General features: G+C 35.2%; 1 protein-coding gene across 2 annotated transcripts in view; it reads right to left on the minus strand.

The window, feature by feature from the left end:
* The window catches only part of Col11a1 (collagen type XI alpha 1 chain), a 183214-nt gene that overhangs the window by 136459 nt on the left and 22896 nt on the right, over positions 1 to 23859 (minus strand). For both annotated transcript variants that reach the window (XM_048456958.3, XM_085677794.2), the window contains 3 exons: positions 19555 to 19722; positions 13496 to 13709; positions 8888 to 9050 (listed from right to left, as the gene is read on the minus strand). In XM_048456958.3, the coding sequence (XP_048312915.3) occupies positions 8888 to 9050; positions 13496 to 13709; positions 19555 to 19722 (545 nt within the window). The remainder of the gene's footprint in view (positions 1 to 8887; positions 9051 to 13495; positions 13710 to 19554; positions 19723 to 23859) is intronic.

Here is a 23859-nt window from a genome sequence, read left to right on the forward strand (position 1 = left end):
AGAGTTGGAAAGGACGGCAGGGAATGAGATGCAACCTGCAGACTGTGAGAAAATGAAACGGGCACTCAAAAGTCCCTGGGATATTATAATCAAAAAGGTGACATCGGTCAATATTCTCTCATTTCATCTTTCACTCAAGAGCTGCTTGACAGTAACTAAGACTAGGACCTGTAGAGCCACTACATAGAGGCCTGACCAGAGGAAAGTAATGGACTAGGTATTTACAGCATCCTTTCCACTCATGCAGGAACAATATACAGCCATTTATAGAAAGAAGTGAAGTAGCCGATGTCTTTAAAAAACCATGTTCTAAAAGTACCTCCACAATACGGAAATTCATTACTTTCCTTGTATACTGCTTTGAGCTGGACTACTTTACTTTCACATTAATGCTATGTTCACCATAAAACACAGGATAGTAAAGATGATGAAACACAAGCTTGCCCTGGATAATCCAATAGCTTTTAATCTTTTAAAGATTTTATAAAGGTTGTAAATGTAGTTTATAAACCATAAAAAGAGAGAGTAAAGCCCTTTCCCTTTAGCTAATATTGCAAAGAATTCATGTTTGAAAACACCACATATTTACTCAAAGTAGCATGCCAGAAATCTAAAGTAATAAGTTCCTTTTCCATTAGCCCCACTTGTTCAATCAGTCCTCTTGAGTGTTGTTCTATTTTACTTTCTGTTGCTGAGATAAGCACAGGCATTCTTCAAATCTTTCAAAGCCCACAGAATATGGCATTTAAAAGGTTTTAAGAACATAGGACTTATCATGACAGGAAGACACATCTGCTACTGGCAGCACCAAGCTACTTCTAGAGGAAGATGGGCACAACAGAGGTTCCTTATGTCATTGGTTAGTCATTAGGGCATGAAACTGCTCTTGCCTTGACTGCTTTATTGTATGCTGTGTGAACTGGACATGCAGGACCCACAGAGAAATGACTGTTGAAGTTGCCTAAGGAAGGTGAGACAGTCCTTCAGGGTGTCTGCTAGACATTCTGCAGGACACAGAAGAAAGTAACTGACAAACTGCCAATATAGGCAGACCTGTCTTTAAAATTTCCTGTTTCATGGAAAAGTTAGCAGATACTATGGGCCAGTAGACTGAAGATGGGTTCCTGCAACATTACAGAAGAACTTTGGGTGACTGTCTATGCAATGGGATGTCTCTGTCAATTCTAGAGTTTTGGAAGTTGTTTACAATGCACTTCCTGTTTACTTAGGTAATATTATATCCTTCTGGAGTCTTTGATGGAGTTGAAGAAGATACAGTTTTCCTTTGTTATGATAAAAGATAAAGTAGATATAAATATTGTAACTGTAATTCTTGCTTGATATCTGGTATATGTAATTTCTTGTGTTAAAGTTAAAACCTTTCTTTATATTTAAACAGAAAAGGGGAGGTAATTTGGGATTTCCATCTGTAATATGTGAATATCATTGGTTAATAAAGAAGCTGTTTTGGGTCTGTGATAGTGTAAAGTAGAGCTAGACAAAGAAAACTAAATTGAATGCTGGGAGAAAGGAGGCAGAGTCAGAGAGAAGCCATGTAGACCCACCAGAGACAGAAGCTGGAACTTTAGCCAGTAAGCCACAGCCTCGTGGCAATACACAGATTAATGGAGATGGGTTAATTTAAAGATATGAGTTAGCCAGAAATATGTTTAAGTTATTGGGCAAATAGTATTGCAAATAATATGGTTTCTGTATGATAATTTTTGGAGTCTGGGCGGCCAGGAAATAAATTAGCAGGCTCCTACAACACTCCTAGTCGATAATAACACTGATTTTTTTCTCAGGTATTGCTGAACAAAACAATAAATTATGAACCTGTATCTAATCAAAAGTTACTTGAATCTTCTACAATTACATTTCCACCAAAATTAAGAAACAATTTTTGGACTAAGATAATTCTTATAGAATGCTCTGCTCACACAGATGCGACCTTACACTTGTTAGATTATTTAATCTTCATATATTTTCAATAATGCAAATACTACTCCTCATTTTACAGATTAGGTTAAATAATTAAAGTCATGCTACCCACTCTATTCTTATCCTGAACATCATACCATGGCAGTGTGACCTCAGAGTGAGCACACTAACTACCTGGCATATGACTACACAACTGCCCAGGGAGAGAGAAATTTCACTCCCTCTGCCACAAAGGTTCCCAACCTCCTTATAGCTATGAACCTTTAATACAGTTCTTCACGTTTTGGTGACTCCCAACCATAAAATTTTTATTTTTTTACTACTTCATAGCTGTAATTTTACTACTATCAGTATTTTCTTATGGAATTAGGCAACCACTGTTCACGTGGGTCATGACCCACAGGGTGAGAACTACTGCTCTATCGCTACTTAAAACTCTTATGTTATCTCTGTTTAGAGCTAAAAATAGTAAATGTAAAGGAATAAGAAAAACCATTAATCTAAATTTACATATACATGAGAACATTATAAAAAGATATATTTTTCAATTACATAATTCACTTTTATTTCCAATTTATGAATAGAAAAGCACCTCTTCTAAAGCTAAACAAGTAATATGATAGGCTCAGTGGAACGGTGAATTTTAGTAAAGTAGCTTGAGTAAGAAAAAGGAGATGACATAATGGAAGAATAAATTGCCTATATGCTATTTCCTGTATTTTCCTTATTTTTGAGAATTTTACAGACGTATATGAAATATAATCACATCTGCCTTCCACAATACAGCCTCCAAGCCCCACCTCAATAAACCCCCTCCAAATCTTTCAATTGTGTGTTTAAATAATATATTTGTTTTGTTTTTGTTTGTTTGTTTGGCAATCCACTAAATTCACCTAGTAATGCCCCTCTGTACAGAACAGGGGGCCATCCATGGGAGCCTGGGAAGCCTACCAGTTATGGACAGAGAGAATAATTCATTATTGATTTTACACTTCTCAAGGAAAAAAATCAACCAATAGTTCACAAGGAATGCCAAACAAATAAGTCTCTGTTCTAATGCAAAAACTTTATAGATTTCATTAGACATGGGAGGATGTAAAAGTTACTAGAAGACAAGGACTTATTTATTTCATTTCATTGTGGCCTCAATTATCCATCTCTGGTGATTAAAGCTATTTTTCACCTTAAGTTGGGAAAGCTATCTCTCTTAAAAGACTGCAAATGGCCCTAAGTTAAGAAATTTCTCCAATGATTTCAACAGGAAATAATGCATCCATTAGGAATATTTAGAGGCAAAAGCTTTGATTCTTTTGAATTACAGCACTTAGTTATCAAATTACAGCCCTCCGTTATCCTCACCACAGCTTCTTTCCCTCAGCAGTCACTGTACGTCTTAGATACTGATTGATGCCTTCAGCATTATCTTTAATTTCTCAAGTGAATAACTGAAATGGTTATCATCACTCAATTTCACCCTCCTAAAACTTCTATTCTATGAAATACGTCTTCAACATTTATGGAACACAGACAAGAATTTGAAAAGTGATTGGTGAATGCAGTCGTGACATTTTTACATTGTATTTTGTAATCAGAAACATTTCGCAGAGAACTCAGAACAAGATTGTTCTAGAAATCAACTGTAAGATAACAAAACTATTCAAATTTTAGAGGTCTAGAGGATGAGGCAAGGATTAAATAAGTGTCCGGTTTTTATGATCATTAGTGTTGCCATCAATCGTATGGCAGTAGAATCCCTGAATACCTCCAGCTGGTTGATGATTGTAGCAACATTTTCTAGGAAAAGTGAAATGGAAAACGCCCTGACCTCTCAAGAGCAGGCACAATAGAGAAGAACCACAGATGTTGCCTTTCCTGGTCTGAGGGTTTCTTTTGGTTTCTTTCAGTATTATTTATGTTTTATCCCTATTTTTGCCCCAGGTAGAATCTAATATCTGAACAAAGGTATGGAATTCTGTAGCTAAAACTATGGGAAAATTTTAAATCTGTACATAGAAGAACAAGGGGAAAAGTTAAAGATTGCAAACAAAATATGAGGTAAGAAAAAAAAATCAAGAGAACTAATGTGGGATTTCCCTCTCTGTGCTGTGAATATGTTTCATTACCATTGATTAAGTAAGAAGCTGTCTCAGCATATGGCAGGGCAGAATGATGCCAGGTAGGAAATCCAAACAGAGATACAGAGAGAGAGTAGGCAGAGTCAAGGAGGCGCCATGTAGTTGCCGAAGGAAGCAGACGCTGGTACCCTTACCAGTAGGCAACAGCCTCATGGTGATGCACAGATTAATAAAAATTGGTGAATTTAAGATGTAAGAGGTAGCTATGCATATGCCAAAGCTATTGACCAAGCATTGTTGTAATTAACATAGCTTCTGTGTGATTATTCATGTCTGGGCAGCCAGAAACAAAATAACAGTCTCCATTTACAGAGAATCATATTTTAATAATGCAAATTTTGAACTATCTTCAAAACTGCAAAAGATCACGAATTATAACCAGTTTAAGAAGTACTAAAGAAGAATAAACTGAAATTAAAACTGTCTTTACATGCCTCGTGCACCTTCCTTTTGTGGAACAGACAAAATTCTATGAAATTGCCCCCTCCCCAGGAGTTACACACTCCACTCAAACTCAGTCATGGGTGGTAAAGGGTACACATTTATGAGTTTTATTTAAGAGATTCTATAATATCTCACAGTAACAACCAGACATAATTATGTTGGTGTCTAGGAGAGGGAGCAAAATAGAACAGTTTTTAAATAAAATGAAATAATCAGGACTGCCGATCACAATTAGGCCTTCTATGAAGAAGGAGGAAAATGCATAATTCCAGACCACCTGAGTCTTCCTACGAACCTCAGCAAATAGAACTGAGAAGCACTGACAAAACTGACATTTCATGTCCTCAGACTCCCCACAAGACTCGCATGTAATATGACTACAAACTGTTTTTTCTTTTTGACACATATCCACAGATTATTTTACTCACCCTATCATGTATCCCTTTCAAGAGCAAAATTTCAAGACATATTGTTAGGTAAGACACAGAATTTATGGAGAACAAATAACATCAAAACTAAAATCGATATGGCAAAGTCAGAATTAACAGGGCTTTTTATATTTCTGATGACAACGCTTAAGGTTTTAATAGAACAAAGCAAATCTTATGCAAGCACATAAGACTAATGAAACACAAGTATAAGATAATCACAAGAAAAGCATGTGTTATGAATCAATAAAACTGACAGAAATAGAATGTAGCTTTATAAGAATATCAATTGCTCAGACACAGCAGGGGAGAGAATCAGTTCAAGCACTGACAATGGAAACTACCAGGACTAAATAGCAAAGAGAGAAAAAACTTTAAACGGAACTGAATAAAATGAGAAAATCACTGAAGTGCAGTGGCAGAGTACTTGTGTAGCACCTTGCATGAGACCCAAGGTGGGATCCACCACACCACAGGAACAAAGAGGGAACACAAACAACAGAATAGTCAAGAACTATGGAAAAGATTGTGTTTAGGTAGTAATGATGGTGAGACTTGATGGCTCTTCTGACATTCCCAGGAGACATAATCTCATAGCAATTATCTATGTCTCTGTCCATCTTGCTAAAGAGGACTGGGTATTAAGTAAAAATAAGTTTATGCAGGTGGTGGTGATGGACACCTTTAATCCTAGCACTTGGTAGGCAGAGGCTAGTGAATCTAGCCTTTGATTTGTGCATTTGAGGCCAGTATGGTCTACAGAATGCATTCCAAACCCAATATCCCCTTCCACTTTCTCTGGCTGCCCATACACATGTGTGTGTGAACGATATCATAATAGTAGTAATCACAATAAATATAAATCTTTCCTAATGTTTCCTGAGTGGCTTTGCAAAATTGCCACTATAATTCACCCACTGCTCAATGGGACACTCACCCCAGAGTCAGTTTTCCTTAAAAGTATAAGAGCCTTTGATTGACAAAGTTTAAAGATACTGAAGTTTTGTTAAAATGATTGTGCTCTGAAAACTTGAAAAAGCATGGCTTATTTAATGATGCGTTTTTTTTTTTCTGATCAGTCTTTCAAGTCTTTGAAGCATAGCGTCAGGGTGGACAAATCCGGTCACCCGTCAGGTGGACAATTTGGGCTTGCATACAGTCTACATCCACCCACACCAGCCTCCTCTTAGCAAGGCCTGTGCTAAGGTGTTGTTGTCTTTACAGGGAGCAAACAGATTTAAACTGTCTAAGATGTGTGATACATGAGCAGTAGAATTGAAAAGAATTCCTTTTTACAGGACAAACAAACAGACCCACTAGAAATTTTCATTAAGATATAGATCATGGCTATTTACTCCAATACAAAAATATACAAAAATATTTGAAATTCCACATAATAAAAAGACATGAAATCATAATGAAAGAGACTGCTGTATATTAATTCAATAGTAAACTGAAAACCATAATTATTTACAAATTGCAAATTCACATATACATGCATTCATACTCTACCATACAAATGTTTACCTACACCTGTTCAATTATTATTTATTTCAATTACTGTGAAGAATGCTCTTTTGTATTTATCAATTGAGAAAGGAGGAACTGAAATTTTGAGAGAGCTGCATAGGAAGCCAGACCCTGGGATTAAGGATCAGAATGTTCTCAATCCTGAATAAATCTTCATAATTACTCTAAAGGTGTGCCAAAACCACATCATATGCAAATGAACACATCCCATTGCATGTTCATGAATTTAGAGAAACTTTGAATCATTTTCAGTCCTGTGTACTTTGAATTTTTAAAAAAATAATCATCATATCAGGATGCAAATATAGGAAAATGTAATGTCTGTTTTAGCACTATTGTATCAGTCCAGCAGTTGAAACAGTTTGTACATGAAACTATAAATGCTAACTTGTAGTCACAATGTTTCTGACAAGGTGACACTTGCAGTGTTCAGACTAATGAAAATCTAACATTATCATAGCATCAGTATTACTGAAACTATTTATCAAACACTAAAATAATACATATTCTCTGAAGCATTGTTCACACAATTTTTAAAAACTTGGAAATGCTACAGAAGTACCAAAGAATAAACAAAAGTAGAATAAGAACTTTGAATGAAGTTTTTAAAAAAACATAATTGACCATTCACATCTGATAAACTAACTTTTTAAGAAAAGATGTTGCACAAATGTATTTATTTGAAGCATTTATTCTCTCCATGCCCTCTTTCCACACGGAAAGAGTCTAGTCTGAAGTTTTATATAGCCAATAACAACATTTGGTAAATAAAGTAAATAAATTCTCACAGATGACAGCTGTGGATATTTGAATTAGAGAAATATAAAATTTCATTCTGCTCATTTTTTTCTCCAAAATTTGCTCATTATTTTATTAAGTAAAAATAGGAATTTTTCCTTGTTGATCAACTAAAATATGGTAAGATATAAGTCTAACATACAAAAGTTCATAGTTCATTTACATTTTAAACACTAATAATACGTAAATGCCCTCTTAAAAGTTTCATACGGTTCCATGTAAGCTCAAAATAAAAAGCAGATGTTAAGAGAGATTTCTCAGAGCTTCTTGTCATAGTCACTGCCGGTTTCATAGAAGAATTCTTTCCACATTGTTACTCTTAATGTTTTAATACATTCTTCAAATTAACACCTGCAGTTACTTCAGATTTTAATTGTTATGTTATAAAAATCAGTCATTGGAAGTGGGGAGGAGAAAAGGAAGAGCAGAAGGAAAGGAATAAAGAAATTCACCCATGTTCCTTCATATCATACATTTACAAAAACTAGAAAATTAGCCTATGAAACTATCAATGAATGTTTGAAGTAAGATTCTGCAAGAATAGAAGTAATAATACTATTCTGTGATAGCCGTATATCCAATAGGTCCATATTTGTCCTCGTATATTCTATTAATACATAAAAATGTACAAAGAGGATATTGTCATTATATATTTTCACGAATTCATTCATCACTTAAATCATCATAATATAAAGGGTTTATTTTATATGGAGACAAATGGCTAAGTATACAATAATTGAAATGGTCATTAATGAATAGTATCCCAAATACAGAACTTGAAAATGCCATGAGGGCTCATTGTATTTAACACTGTGCCCCCAATGGTTCATATAACTGTATATGTAGTGGTCTAGCTAAGACTCTGAGTTTACAATGCTTTGTAAAAGATGTACTATCTATGTTTGAATACATATGTGCATATTAATAGTTGGGCATGTGTAAACAAAATACATAAATCACAGTTTACAGATTTATGCAGTTATATTACAAATATTGGGAAGAATTTGGGTTAATCCCCGGTGTACCTTTTAATAGATTCAGGTTCTATTTATGCAATAAAAAGCCTGAAAACAAAATATACATTACCAGATACAATGACTGCCAGATCAAAAGAAAATGTATGGCAATAATTAGCAAAATACAATTGGAAAAGCTTCCATCATGACCTGTGCTTTATTTTTTAAAAGCAGACTTTAAAATTTAAAGTTCATCTTTGTCAGAATAATCTTTTTTAGAAAACACTGCAGAAGGAGATAATCAGGCAGAATATATGCCTGGGATATTTCTCAGAATTAGTCTTCTTGAACGGGAAGTTGAGAGGTTATTCTCTCTAAGCTGAAGGACTAAGAATAAAATTTAAGAGTGAAATGGGTTGTCCTTGCTAGGAGAACTGGACACTTGTTTTCAAATCAACCAATCTTCACAAAGCCTCCCTGGCCTTGCGGTCACCTTTGTCTAATCATCCTCTGGCCCAACAACAAAAAACATCACCACCCCACTGACAGTGGAAGAAAGTATGTCACCCTTTTGAGTCTTGAACTCTGTTTTACAACATAATTACGACCAGCATCATTAACCCAGTTGACCTAACGAAACTTGATTGATGTTTACCTGAAAAACATCTGTTTCTAATATTCTTGTTCCGAACACCATGATTCCATTGGTATCAACGATGGATCTCTCACTTCTACCCAGGGGTTTGGTGATTTTCTTCTTACAATCAACAATCATTGTCACAGTTTTCTTCTCCACACTGATCGCCACCCGGTGCCATCTGTAAAAAGGAAGGAATGGTTCTGTAAGTTTCAAAGGCTCTGGCTGCCAAATCAACAGACTCATTAGAACCTGAGCTCCAAATGTCACCAGGGAGCTGAAATGGTTCCAAAACAGAGGCACACTTATGCCTTGGTGGTTTAGCTAGTGACAGTGTACTGCTTACCCAGGACAGCACCAGGAACTCTAAAGGGCACAGGTTCCTAAAATACGGGGATGGATTAGGCACCGGTGCCGATAAGGACATGGCCATCCCCTGTCGCACTTTGTGTTTTCTGATGAGCACACCTGACAGAGATTGAGATGGATTTGGGTTTCTCAGTGAGCAAATGCTTTCTTCCAAAGTGGAATTCCGCAAGAGAAGTCTGCACCGGTGCTCCCCTGAGAGTGGCTATGAAAGGGTCTGTCTCTTGACTGAACGGCTGCTCCATCTGGGGCACTGAATGTTCTAATTGTAAAACACAATGTGCTACTCTGTCCTCATCTCCATTTATTTCAAGTGTTTTCATGTTCTTTTTCCACTTTAATTTCAAGGCAGTTATAGATCACCACCATGGGCAGGATCCAAAACTGAGACACAATATCTCTCCTTCTTTCCAGGGCTGGCAAGAAGAAGAAACACTGAAAGAAAGCAGAGTCAGTGCATGTGTGGAGTGGGAGGCTCAATTCACTCCGTAGCTACTGCCCCAGCTAATTCAGAGTGGTGATGACAGGCTTAGAAGGCGGAATGTGGCCAGCCCTTGGAAGCATGCATGCTCTCCCTGCATCCTCGAAAGGGTTTTATTAACAATGTCTGGTGCTAACAGAAACCGGTAAGTGAAATTCACTTGGATTCTTTAAGCCACTGTGGTTTATATTTTCTTCCAAATGAAAAGTGCTAGATTAATATTCCAGAAGTGTCTAAGAGTAGTTCCATAAAATAAAATACCCAGAAACCTGCAGAGGGTTCCCAAATGTCTGTTTCATGCTGTTTGGCATGGCTATTGGTGACGACCAAGTACATTTCCATACATACGTTGTCTTTGATATTTCCACTAGCACAATCAACCAGTGAAGGTTTGAGTAGAGCAAAGAATTATATAAGGAGCCTTGGAGTAACTTCATACACTGAGAGCAAAATTTACACAAACTTTACACCAAGAAGCCTGTGCGCTAACTTAAACCATTCCTAGTCTTGAGGGATGTTCTTTTCATTAGCAGAAAATAAAAATAATTTCAGTTGCTAAAATCTGACCTGAACTCTAAGCTAAATTGCTTTTAATTATTTTAAGCTGTGCTAATGAGAAAACAAAAATAATAGAATTAGATATAACATTCAATATAATAATAAATAGTAATAGACTAACTCAATTTTGAATCTTTAGTTGCTCCTTTTCTCTAGTGATATCCATGCCAAGAATAAAACACCATGGATTTTTATGATGAAACAAAAACTGGTGATTTTCAGCTTAATAGAAGCCATCACCTCTCTAGCTTATACTGCTAACTAGTCTGCTCTTGCATGCCGTTGTGATACTAGCAACCATCAAAACATAAATGAAGGGGCTACTACTGCATAATAAATATGCGAGTCCAATCCCCAGCACCCATGAGAATAGTGGACCTGGAAGCCTGAAATTTCAACCCCGCTGCTACAGTGGCAGAGACATGTGTCGTGTCATCTGGTGCTGTGTTTTATGACTAGCCAGTCTAGCCTAATCCTCAAGCTTATACCAGTGTGAAATGGTGTCTCAGAAAAGGGAAAGAAAAGAGGAAAGCAAGGAAGGAAGAGAAAAGAAAAGAAGAGAAGAAAGAAAAGAAAGGAAAGGAAAGGAAAGGAAAGGAAAGGAAAAGAAAAGAAAAGAAAAGAAAAGAAAAGAAAAGAAAAGAAAAGAAAAGAAAAGAAAAGAAAAAGGTAGATTGTTCCTGGGAACCCTGGGTGGCATTCTCACTGCCATACATACATGCACCCTCTCATACATCAAAATGCAAAGATTCACCTCTCTCTCTTCCCCCAAACATGCACAGATATGCATACTACACATACACACGAATAAAGGAAATTAAATTAAAAAGAATCAAATTAAATCTTCATGCTAAAGAAACCCAAATACTATTCACAGAGTGACAGAGTGTTTCTTTCTATTCTCTGTCTCATGAAAGCCTCCTGGAGCTCTCTCACCTCACCTCCTGTAAGTTTTGCTTTCTGATAACCTACAGTTGATCACATACTTGTCTTCTTACTGCTCCGTGCAACCACTATAGGGACACTCTTCCCTCCACATCTCATGGAAACAGGCACTTACTTCCTACCCTTTCTTCATAACAATCTTTTCATAAAAGACTAGCAAGTATAAAGCACTGCAACATAGTACATTATTTCTTCTCTGGATGCAGTTTTTGTCATAGATAGAACTGCCAGTACTTTGCGTTTAAGTTTGCATTTGTTTGGTCTATAAAACACTACAATAATCAAGTAAACAAGAGTGGTGGGGGTACTTTTCCCACAATATTCATGGCTGCAATACCGGTACCTAGATGAATGGTAGCAACGGAATAGACAGTATATAAATATTTATGGAATGGGTGGTCCAGTGTGATGTAATCCATGATTGTTCTTAACCAACTAAAGTGTATTTAAATACCAATGATTTTTGCATTCCATTAGTTATTATGCTATTTGATCTTAATACATCTGTCACATTTTAATAGCTTTAAGAGGAGACTATGAAACTTGTGCACAGTGAATATCTGCTAATAAATCTATGAACTAAAAATGGATTCAGAGATCTAGAGTAAAACCAAATAGTACTGACCCAAAACAAAAAGTCAATGAAATGAATCCTTGATATTCTGCTATACTCATAGGATCAGTGCCTAGCATCCCTGAGTTTTCCTCCAACAGCAGATGGAACAGATGCAGAAACACATAGTCAAACACTAGGGAAGCTAGGAACTGCACCCAATATGGGGAGGAAAGATTGTATGACCCAGAGGGGTCAAGGACACCAGGAAACATGGTCCACAGAATCAACTAAGCAGGGCTCATAAAGGCTCACAGAGATTGAGCTGCAACCATAAAGCCTGCATGTGTCTGCACCTGGTCTTCTACAAACATGCTGTGCTTCTTTATCTTGGGGTTTTTGTTAAATGCCTAACAACGGGTGAGGGAATACCTCTGACTCTTTTGCCTCCTCCTGGGACCTATTTCCTCCTACTGTGTTGCCTAGTTCAGCCTTGATATGAGGGTATATACCTAGTCTTAGTGCATCTTGTTATGCTAAATTCAGTTGATACCACTGTTTGTGTGTAGTGGTGGGGTACGGATGTGCTTTTCTGAAGGGAAACAGAGGAACAGTGGTTCTGGGGGAAAGGGGAGGTAAGATGGGGATGGAAGGGAGGCTTCAGTTGGGATATATTATTTGAGAAAAGAATAAATAAATAAATGAAAATAGAAAAAGAAAAATGAATGAATATTGCTACCTATATTTACTGAACATACCATGAAACAGTACTTTACTATTGTAGGGTATATACATACAGCTTCTTATCTATTTGATAATTACTTGAAATTATTTATTGAGCTTTTTCTATTATTTTTAATGCTTTTTCAAGCTTAAATCTATTACTATCAAATTGGACAAAGATTACGAGAAGATATTTTTATCCAGTGAAAAGGACAGCATAAAGTAAAAATATTTCAGTAATATGATGCAATAAGAATATCTTCTACAGAGCTAGCCATGCATGATCATCCCCAGTTGACAAATCTACAACATAACACCAATACCTAAACTCAGGAATACCAAGGAAGAGTGGGCAGAAGGATGTTAAGAGTTAGAACCAGAAAGCGTGTGATAAGGGAGAGTCTTCTATACATGAGAATGATTCATACACGTGAAATCTTAACAATACAGTCACCTAAATAAGACCCGAACAGTGGCAATACCAGTTGTCATGCCAACGTGCATGTGAGAATACTCACAAGGTCCAAGTCCTAGACGAAGATCTATAGGCAATTAAGAGTTGCTAAGATAGGGAGAATCAGTCTTATCCAGGAACAAGCCTCTTTCCTTTCACTATGTTTGTCCCAGGGATCAAACCCAAGTGAACAGGCTTGGCTACAGTGCCTTTATCCACTGAACTATCAGAATGACTGTGGTGTCAGATTCCAATATGAAAGAGGTCTTCCCTCACCTCAGTTCTTAAAGTTGAACCACTGTTTAATTTCCTATTGTCATCACTGCGCTGTTTTTCTCTCTCATCCATACAGGTTTTCTTGTTTCTTATCGATATTGTTTTTCAGCCTATACCTGTAGACTGTGGTCTAGACCAATTGGGGATTTTATGGTGGTCTTTTTGGGTGTTTTCCCATCAACAGCCACTAAAAAACGCACCTCATTGAGACTGTTGAATGATTACTGAAAACTTTCAGCACAGCTAACACTCTCTCACTGTCTGACTTACTTCCCATCGGCGATGTTAACTGTTGAGAAGAGGGGATAGTCTTCGGGGCTGGGTTTTCCAGTGTGATCTTCAAATAGAAAAACCGGTGATCTGCCAACCTCAACACCAAGTTGCTGAATACCGTGCTCATTATATATTGATAATAGGAAAGCCTGAGTTCCTTTTTTGGGTTTTATTGTAAATAGTATTGAAAAATCTTCAGGAAAAACTCCACCTGAAAAGACAAAAATGAATTAGAAAGCTCAGATTTCCAAACTGTTCCCAGCTCACAATTTTACCTGAACATTTTATATGACCCTGGTAACTAAATTCAAACAGGAAACAGTGAAACTAATAGTGTAGTTGTAGAGGGTACCATTTGATTACCAGGTTTTCTCTGTATATTCATTCAAGTTAAACCTCAAGGCCATTCATTTAGAGAAAAATGATTATTAGAAACTGAACCCATAGTCAGACAACAAGATCATGTTACCAGGACTATTTCAAACATAGCAGGGCACCCATTTAAAATTTTTATTTATCATTTAAGATGTATGTTTAAACTACGTGTACGTGAACGAAGAGGGAATGTGCACATGAGTGCAGGTGACTGAACTGTCCAGTTGCAGATACTGAAACAGAATCCTGATCCTCTAGAACAGTGCGCACTCCTAGCCACCGAGTTGCTCCCCAGTCCCTGTTTTTGTTGTTTTAATCATATATATATATATATATATATATATATATATATATATATATATATACCTGTGTGTGGGACTATAACAGAAGGTGTTCATGGAGGCCAGAGACATCAGATTATTTGGAACTGGAGTGTCATTCATTGTGAACCACCTGACAAGAGTGTTGGGAACAAAACTCCCCTCCTCTGAAAGAACAGTAAGGGCTCTAAACAGCAGAGTAATCTCTCCAGTCCCCCAAAACAATCCTCCAACATTTATTTAACCACTACTTTTGACATAAGCCTTGTATTTCTGAGTTTTGTTCAAACTGTTCCCAGACATGCTCTTCGTGAAACGGCACTGTAACAAGGTAATAAATAAAGCATTATTTTCATCATCTGTGTAAACACTTAGGAAATTTTTGATCACAAAATTCAGTTTCACTAATGAAAAACATGTCACTGAAAATCAGAACTACTGGGTATGAAGGCATATTCTCATTTTTGTTTCCTTTTTCCCCGATTTCATCACAAGTACCTACCTAACTGCCTTACCTACACAGGTACTTACCAAAAAATTGCTAAATGTGTCAGTTTGAGGATTGTGTTAAATACAATATATCTCTCTTATACTTGGACTCCTTGTATTATTATGGACACATTACATACTAAGTGGTAGGTTTGATTTTTCAAACTAACAATATATAGAATATATAACCACTATTCATATATATGTATATGTCATATATATGATTATATATCATACATAATATTATATTCTAAAACATAATTTAGAAGAAATTTGTTGCTTCAGTTAAAATATTATACATTTTAAAAACAGATGTTTTGTTGTGAATTATATCTGTGCCAATATCAAGAACATTCTAATTAAATCCATTTATTCTTAATTCAATTACAGGTTGTAATCCAAAATGATTTTTTAAAGGCATCGTGAATATGACTACCGTAGGTTTCAATTCCAACAATGACTGAGTTCCATTTCTACTCATGATGACAGATGCTTATTTGTAAAGATATTATGTTTGCATCTCATCAAAGCATGATTTATTATGGCAAAAAATATATTTCACAAATACACCCGAATGACTAAAGCTGGTTCAGTAAATGTCACTCAAAATAGAACTTTATGAATCTGCTAAAAATAGCAGTGAAAGAAAGACATTTCCTGAGTGGGAAATCTTATAAATGTATTCAAAGGGGAGCTTACAGGTAGAATGGATGTATATTTTCACACTACACATATATGCACAAACTAGGTAAGAGATAACTACTACAGTATCTCAGTTGGGTATTGGGGCTGGTGAGATGACTTGGTAGTAAGAGACTTGTTGCCAAGCCTGCTGACCTATGTTCAATATCCAACACTACATGATGGAAAAAGAGAGCCAACACTTATAAATTGTCCTCTCTCTCTCTCTCTCTCTCTCTCTCTCTCTCTCTCTCTCTCTCCCCTCTCTCTCTTTCTCTCTCTTTCTTATGTAGACACACACACAACACACACATACACACACTATGTCATGCAAATCAATGTAGACATAATCATAAATAAAAATATATAAAATGTTATTAAAAGCGATCATGGGTCTTATCAACTCCATTGGCCACAATATATTCTTGTCATATGGTCTTAGCAAGTTACATAATTTCTCATAGCAAATGATGTAGAACCCAAGAACTGCTCAAGAATTTAAGTAGCCTACCACCAAAAAAGGAGTCAATTAATGATTGATTCTCACATTTTTAAAGTTAAAACGAAACAATATTCCACAATAAAAAGCATTTGTTTTCAGTTTCTCAAGCTAGCATAAAAATCCATCAATTTATCTTTTACATTATTTGTAATCAGTTGAAATGTAATATATGTGCGTGTACATAGACATATATTGATCAACTGGAATTATTAATAAGTGTGATGGTTGGACTCAAGATCTCACATATGCTAGACAAGAACTTTACTTATAAAGTACATTTCTATCATCTACTTTGATTTAAACTTAAAGAAAATTTAGTTTATTTGGTTTTAATAGTTTTATGGAAATCACTAGGATAGAAATAATCATAGAAGTAAGATAGAAAAGCTATAAAGCACATCACTTAACAATATGCTTTATAACTAATAGGCTACATTAATATATAGTTAGGTAATTTGGTATATTAGGATGAAAGGCCAAGGTAAATAAACTCAAATTGTCCAGGATCTCATAGTGGGGGAAAAAAAAGGACATTAAAACATCATGATCTGGAGTGGAAAAAAGTTTATACATTTTGCCAAAAAAAAAATGAAAAAAATCTGTATATTTAGGAATGATAAGACCTCATATCAGACATAATTGTACTCATATAAGAATAAGGGGATTGTGGGAAAATTTAAAAAGTCATTGTTGAGTTTGAGCAGTATAAATTCGGAAAACTTTAGTTTGTTAACGATACTTCACTATATTAATTACATGAAGCAACATTCATCAATACATAGTGTACATATCAAATGTGAAGTGTAACAGCTTTAAAAATTCATATTTTGAAAAATAAATACAGATTTAAGACACACAAAATGACAGTTATTGAAAGTGCCAGTGTCCAGTATTTAATATTTGTATTTATATGGAAGAAGATGTGTCTATAATAACCATCATGATTATCACAGATTCTGTCACAAATCTTAAAATGGGTTTTTAATATCAACACATTTTGCCTTCATTAATAAATATTCTATAAATGGCATAATAGCAATGATTTTAAGAGTATAAATTTTATTCAATATTTTTCCAAACAAAATATATCTTTCAAAAATATTTTTTGTTTGAATGGTGATGATGATCCAGTGACATTTTATAAATTATGACTAATGACTACTACGATATTCAAATACATCTTATGTTTTAGTCCAGTGCCTTAGATGGTAAGGCATTGCTACCTAACTAAAATTATCTATCGAATACTACATCTATAAATTGAGCTTAAATATCCTCTTTCTTTGATGGTTATGGAGTTGTAGGTCAAGAGAGTTTTTTTGCAGAATATTTATATCAGATATTCCAAAGATTGCAATGAGAATTTGAAAACAACAGCTTTATTTAATTGAAAAGTACACAATTTCAGATCTTCCAATTTAAAGTCTCAAAGGGAGCTTTGAAGGCCAATATTTCCATTCTGCAACAATATATTAATTTCTCTCCTTGGCAGAAGTCCCTCCTTTCAATAATGACTGCTGAGGTGTGCAGTCCTCCCAACTATGCATGACTTTGTAAATAATGTCCACTAATTTGACATTTATAAAGGTGACATTATCATTACTATTTTTATCATTAATGTATAATTTGCAGGAAGTTCTCCTCTCCAAGAAGGAAGGTACATGAGATGCCTATCATAGTAGTTTCTTATCTGAAATAGTTATTGCTAAAACCATAGGGCAGAACACAAGAGTGCTAACTGGGGTAAAACATTCATAGAGATTCTGCTAATTGGAGTGGAAGAAGATTCCACATGCATACATAATGGTCATTCTCTGAAAAGAAATGATCAAACACCAAATTAATTAAATTAACTACCATGACCTTGAGTTAATGAGCCTATTATAAAAATATTATAAACTGTATCTTATTTAGTGTTTCTAAAACAGTTCCATTAGTACATGCTTTTCTGTTTTATTTCCTTTTCAAGATTATTGTTTTCATACTAGATATGGAAGATACATAGCTAAATGAAAAAGTAAATATAATATTACCATTATTTTAAAAAATTCAAGTGAATTTCAAAACGTAATAAGGAGTTGACATTTTAAGAGGCTTTAGCCTTTAACTTTTAAGTATAATTATTAATCTTAGTATTTTGAATGAATATATTGCTTTTGTTTGCCAAAATTGAATGAAAACCAGAAAATATAATGGAAATTTTAATGTGTGCCCAAGATGTGTTTTCAAAATACTTTAGACCAGAGTAAGGCGGTCCCTCAGGAAGGTAAGAATAGAGAGTTCGCTAGTTGGAGGGCAAGGGTGAACTGCAGAGTGAGGCCCTGTGTGGCACACTCCTCACAGAAAAAAGAGAGAAAGACAGAGACAGTCAAACACACAAAGAGAAGAAGGAAGAGGATAAGAAGTACGTCCTTCCAAGGAAATTATATTTTGTTTATAATATTGAATTCTTTTATCATGTTCTCTGAGTGATTTAAAAATTGATGCATAAAGCAAAAAAAATGAACTCTTCTGATAGAGAAAGAATAGACAATATGAAGAATTTAATGCTAATATTTTGGGATGATCATAAAGCCTCAAATAAAGTCTGATCATATATGAGATATTGACCTCATATCATCTTGTATCATCATAATTAAATATAATTGGTCAAGTTAAATAACATCTGTGAGACACAGTTTACACCTCAGTTAAACAGGACCAAGAACACTAAGGTGAATGCTAAAAAACTGGTATGTGTAAACTTCAAGAATGTGTAATGGGCTGCCTGCTTTGATAATGTCAGATATTTTCATTTCTACACTCAAGGATCTTTTCCTGCATTACCATGATTTCAACATAATTAATACTATAGCATCAAGTCATCTCTCAGAGAAACAGTAAAAGATTTTTTTCCAGAACTGTATCAGTAATACATAAAAATCTCCCAGGTAAAGTCTTATAAAAATCTCTAATTCTGAATACTCAGCATTTGTAATAAGTAACTTAGTTGTGTGTCTCAGTTACTATTTTACTGCTGTGAAGAGACAACAGGTTCAAGGCAACTTACAATAAAAAGCAATAATGCCTCATTTCAGAGAGTTAGTCAATGATCATTATAAAGTGTAGCATGGCCTCAGAAAGACAAACACTGGAGCAGAAGGTGGGACTTACACCTGACCCACAAGCTGGCAGCAGAGATTGTGAAACTAGGCCTGCTGTAGGCTGTTGAAGCCTCAAAGCAAACTCTCCGTGGCACACCTCCTCGAACAAGACCACATCCCTTCCAACATGACTCTACCTCATAACCCATTTTAAACAGTTGTACTAACTAGGGAATAACCATTCACATATATATGACTGTTACAGTAACATAACCAATGGTTACTGGTAAAGGTTTCCTTCAATCTCCATGAATATGGAATAGTCATAAAATACTGACTTCCCATACTGTAATGCACACATAATGAATAATTAAATTTTCAAAATTAGGCATATTTTTGTTCCCAGGCTCAGTTAGTAACTGGCAGTTAGTTATTTTCAGTACATTACTGGTGATTACAGTTTAATTTTTGCTATAGGAAAAATTATATTTCATACTATAACCGCATATTATGTAGCACAATAGAAAGACTAATAAGCTAAGAAAGAATAGAGATAACAATGACAACAACAGTAACAGCAACAGGAGCAAGGTAAAGTGAACATACCTGGAAATAGCTGTTTCGTTGGGGCGCTGATCTGTGCTTCCTCCGTAACTCTATATGCAATATCTGAGTCTTTAGAATTCTTTCTGTTTGTACAAAATCCTGTTGTTTTTGATATTCCCACTGGAGAATTGTGAAAATCTAGTGCTTTTAGTATATCAACTGGAGCAGCTGAAAAATAAGTGAAAATTTTAGAAATTAACTGAATATTTTGATAAAAAATACTTTTTGTAGTTTCAGTATTTAATTATTAAATTTCTTATTTGACAACTCTATGTTTATATAACATAATGCATTCAGATTATTCTCTATCCTCTAACTCTATCAAATTTTCTTCATCTCTACCAGTCCTTTTCTCAGATTTTGTGACCTGTTTAGTTTAACCAGAGCCAACTGTATGACCATTGGATTGAACAACTCACTGGAACTAGTTGACTAATTGGTTGTTATACAAATGATACCTTCTCCTCTTTCTAAACCTATTGGTACCAAATGCACTCTAACATGCACCTTAAGTGTAATTTTATGAAGTTCCTTATTCTAAAAAGTTTAGAATAGTAGTATTATGAATTATCTCAAGATAAAAATGTAGCATATTACTCTCAAACCCCAATAGTTAACCTGTCCAGAAAATTTAAAAGTATGTTCGCTATGGCACTATTCATTGCAGCAAAAAGTCTGAAGCAAAGCGGGTCCCCTGTAAGAGGCAAATGAATGAATGATATGTGATAAATATAATGGAATTTTATTTCATCATGAAATACAGTGAACTCCTGATAGAGAAAATCATCTGACTAGTGCTGTGGGGTGCGGATTATGCTCACCCCCACCACGCATGGATGAACCTTCAGAATACTGAAGGTTCACTACAAGGAATACACCACAGAGACAAAGACATATAGGATTGCTTTGCACTTTTAAAATCCCTGACTCAAAACAAAGCTTTTAATTCTCTGAGTCAATGAATGAATCAAATGAGGTAGTGCTTGTTTGCAAATGAACATTAAAGCCAATAATGTCAATATACATATGGTGTATTGGCTTCTTTCTGTATTCAAAAATAAATAAAAATTTTCCAATTAGTCCATATGATGATCAATTTGTCATTCAGCATGGCTGATATATAGCCAATAAAATATTTAATTTCTCACATGATCATCTCATTAAAAAGCTCTTTAAAAAATACAACATTCCTTCATAATAAAGGTCTTGGAGTGAGCAGGGATACAAGAACACACTTAAACATAATAAAGGCAATATACAGCAAGCCAACAAATTAAATGGAGAGAAACTCACAGCGATACCACTGAAATCAGAAGCAAGACAAGGTTATCCACCATTCAATATCTATTCAATATGATTCTTGAGGTTCTAGCTAGAGCAATAAGATATCAAAAGAAGATCAAGGTGATACAAATCAGAAAGCAAGAAGTCAAACTCTCAGTATTAGTTGATGATATGATCGTTTACATAAATGGCCCAAAAATTCTACCTAAGAACTTCAACAACTCATAAACATTTTCAGTAATGTAGCAGGATATAAGATTAACTCAAAAAATCAGTAGCTGGGCTGGAGAGATGGCTCAGAGGTAAAGAGCATTGCCTGCTCTTCCAAAGGTCTTGAGTTCAATGCCCAGCAACCACATGGTGGCTCACAACCATCAATAATGAGGTCTGGTGCCCTCTTCTGGCCAGCAGGCATACACACAGACAGAATATTGCATACATAATAAATAATAAATAAATAAATAAATAAATAAATATTTTTTAAAAATCAGTAGCCATCCTTTATAAAGATGATAAATGGGCCAAGAAAGAAATCAGAGAAGCATTGCCCTTCACCATAGCCAAAAATAGCATAAAATATCTCAGAGTAACTTTCACCAATCAAATGGAAGACTTGTATGACAAGAACTTTAAATCTTTGAAGAAAGAAATTGAAGAAGACACCAGAAAGTGGAAAGATCTACCATGCTCTTGGGTAGGCAGAATTAACATAGTAAAAATGGCAATCTTACGAAAAAAAAAATCTACAGATTCAATGCAGTGCCCATAAAAATCCCAGCAAAATTCTTCACAGACCTAGAAAGAACGGTACTCAACTTCACATAGAAAAGCAAAAAACCCAGGATAGCCAAAACAATCCTATACAATAAAGAAACTTTTGGAGACATCAGAATCGCCGACTTCAAACTCTACTACAGAGCTACAGTATTGAAAACAGTCTGGTATCAGCATAAAAACAGACAGAAGGACCAATGGAACCAAATTGAAGTCCCGGATATTAATCCACACACCTTCAAACATCTAATTTTTGACAAAAAAGCAAAAAAATAACAAATGGAATAAAAAAGCATATTTAACAAATGTTGCTGGCATAACTGGATATCAACATGTAGAAGAATGAAAATAGATCCATATCTCTCACCATGCACAAAACTTAAGTCCATATGGATCAAAGACCTCAACATAAAGCCAGCCATACTGAACCTCAAAGAAGAGAAAGTTGGAAGTATACTTGAGTGCATTGGCACAGGAGACCACATTCTAAATAGAACCCCAGTAGAACAGACACTGAAAGAAACAATTAATAAATGGAAACTCCTGAAACTGAAAAGCTTCTGTAAAGCAATGGACACAATCAACAAGACAAAACGACAACCTACAGAATACGAAAAGATCTTCACCAACCCTACATCAGAAAGAGGTCTGATCTCCAAAATATAAAAAGAACTCAAAAAATTGGTCATCAAAAGAACAAATAATCCAATAAAAAATGGAGTACAGACTAAACAGAGAACTCTCAACAGAGGAATTTAAAATGAAATATACTTAAGAAAATGCTCAACATCCTTAGTCATCAGAGAAATGCAAATCAAAAGATCTTTGAGATTCTATCTTACACCAGTAACAATGGCCAAGATCAAAAACACTGATAACAACTTATACTGGAGAGATTGTGGAGTAAAGGAAGAGAACACTCCTGCATTACTGGTGAGAGTTCAAGCTGGTACAGCACCTTTGGATATCAGTATGGTGATTTCATAGAAAATTAGGAATCAATCTTCCCCAAAACCCAGTAATACCACTTTAGGGTATATATCCAAAGGATGCTCAATCGTGCCACAAAGACATGTGCTCAACTATGTTCATAGCAGCACTGTTTGTCATATCTAGACCCTGGAAACAACCTAAATGCCCCTCAACCAAAGAATAGATAATGAAAATGTGGTACATTTATACAATGGAGTACTACATAGCAGAAAAAATAATGACATCTTGAAATTTGCAGCCAAATGGGCAGAGCTAGAAAACATCATATTGAAGTAACCCAGACCCAGAAAGACAATTATCATATGTACTCACTCATAAGTGGTTTTTAAACATAAAGCAAAGAAAACCAGCCTACAAATCACAATCCCAGAGAACCTAGACAACAATGACGACCCTAAGAGGACATACATAGTTCTAATCTACATAGGAAGTAGAAAAAGAGAAGATCTTCTGAGTTAATATGGAACATGGGAGCCCTGGACAAGGGTTGAAGGGAAGTGCAAAGGCAGAGATGGGAGAAGAGAAAAATGTAGAGCTCAATAAAAATCAATAAAAAATAAATAAAAATATTCAGATTCTAATGGAGCCAGCACTAAAATGTTTCAGTAACTAGGTAAGAAGTCATGTCTACCTTTAGGAGTGCACAAAAACTGTTATCTTGTTCATCTATGACTGAAAGTTCCAACTAACACAAAAGAATGCAATAGTGAGCTATTAATAGGCACTACTTCCACTCTTCACCTCTTAGCATGTTGTTTACGAAAGGGCTTGGTTGGAAAGAAACTGGGTATGATTCTAGAATCAGGAAGCTAGTATCATCTGTTCTCAAAGGACAGATCACCTAGCATCTTGACTCTTCAAGAATTATAATTTCAGTGAACATTTACTTATAATAACCCTATCATAACACTCAACTTGTCACAGAATGTATGAATGAGCAACTGAATGAGAGTTATGAAAAATAAGTGTATGATCATTCCCTTAGTTTATTAGCTCAGGGAGAACTGATTTCTATATCTGCAGACATACACAGGTGGAATTTTTCAGAGTCTGTCTTCTGTGATGCCACTAGTACAATTTTCTCTGATAACAAATTGTGCACACCTATTACATATAGATGATAAGTGAAAAATCACATAGTAGTCAATATAGCATACAGTGTTTGCAATTATTACAGAGAAAAATATTTTTGTGGAAATAAGAGAAGCTGAAAGGATCAAATATAACAGACTTTTAATTCAGTCTTTGAATATT

This window comes from Myodes glareolus, chromosome 17 (assembly GCF_982192425.1).
Source record: "Myodes glareolus chromosome 17, mMyoGla1.1, whole genome shotgun sequence".
NCBI lineage: Eukaryota > Metazoa > Chordata > Mammalia > Rodentia > Cricetidae > Myodes > Myodes glareolus.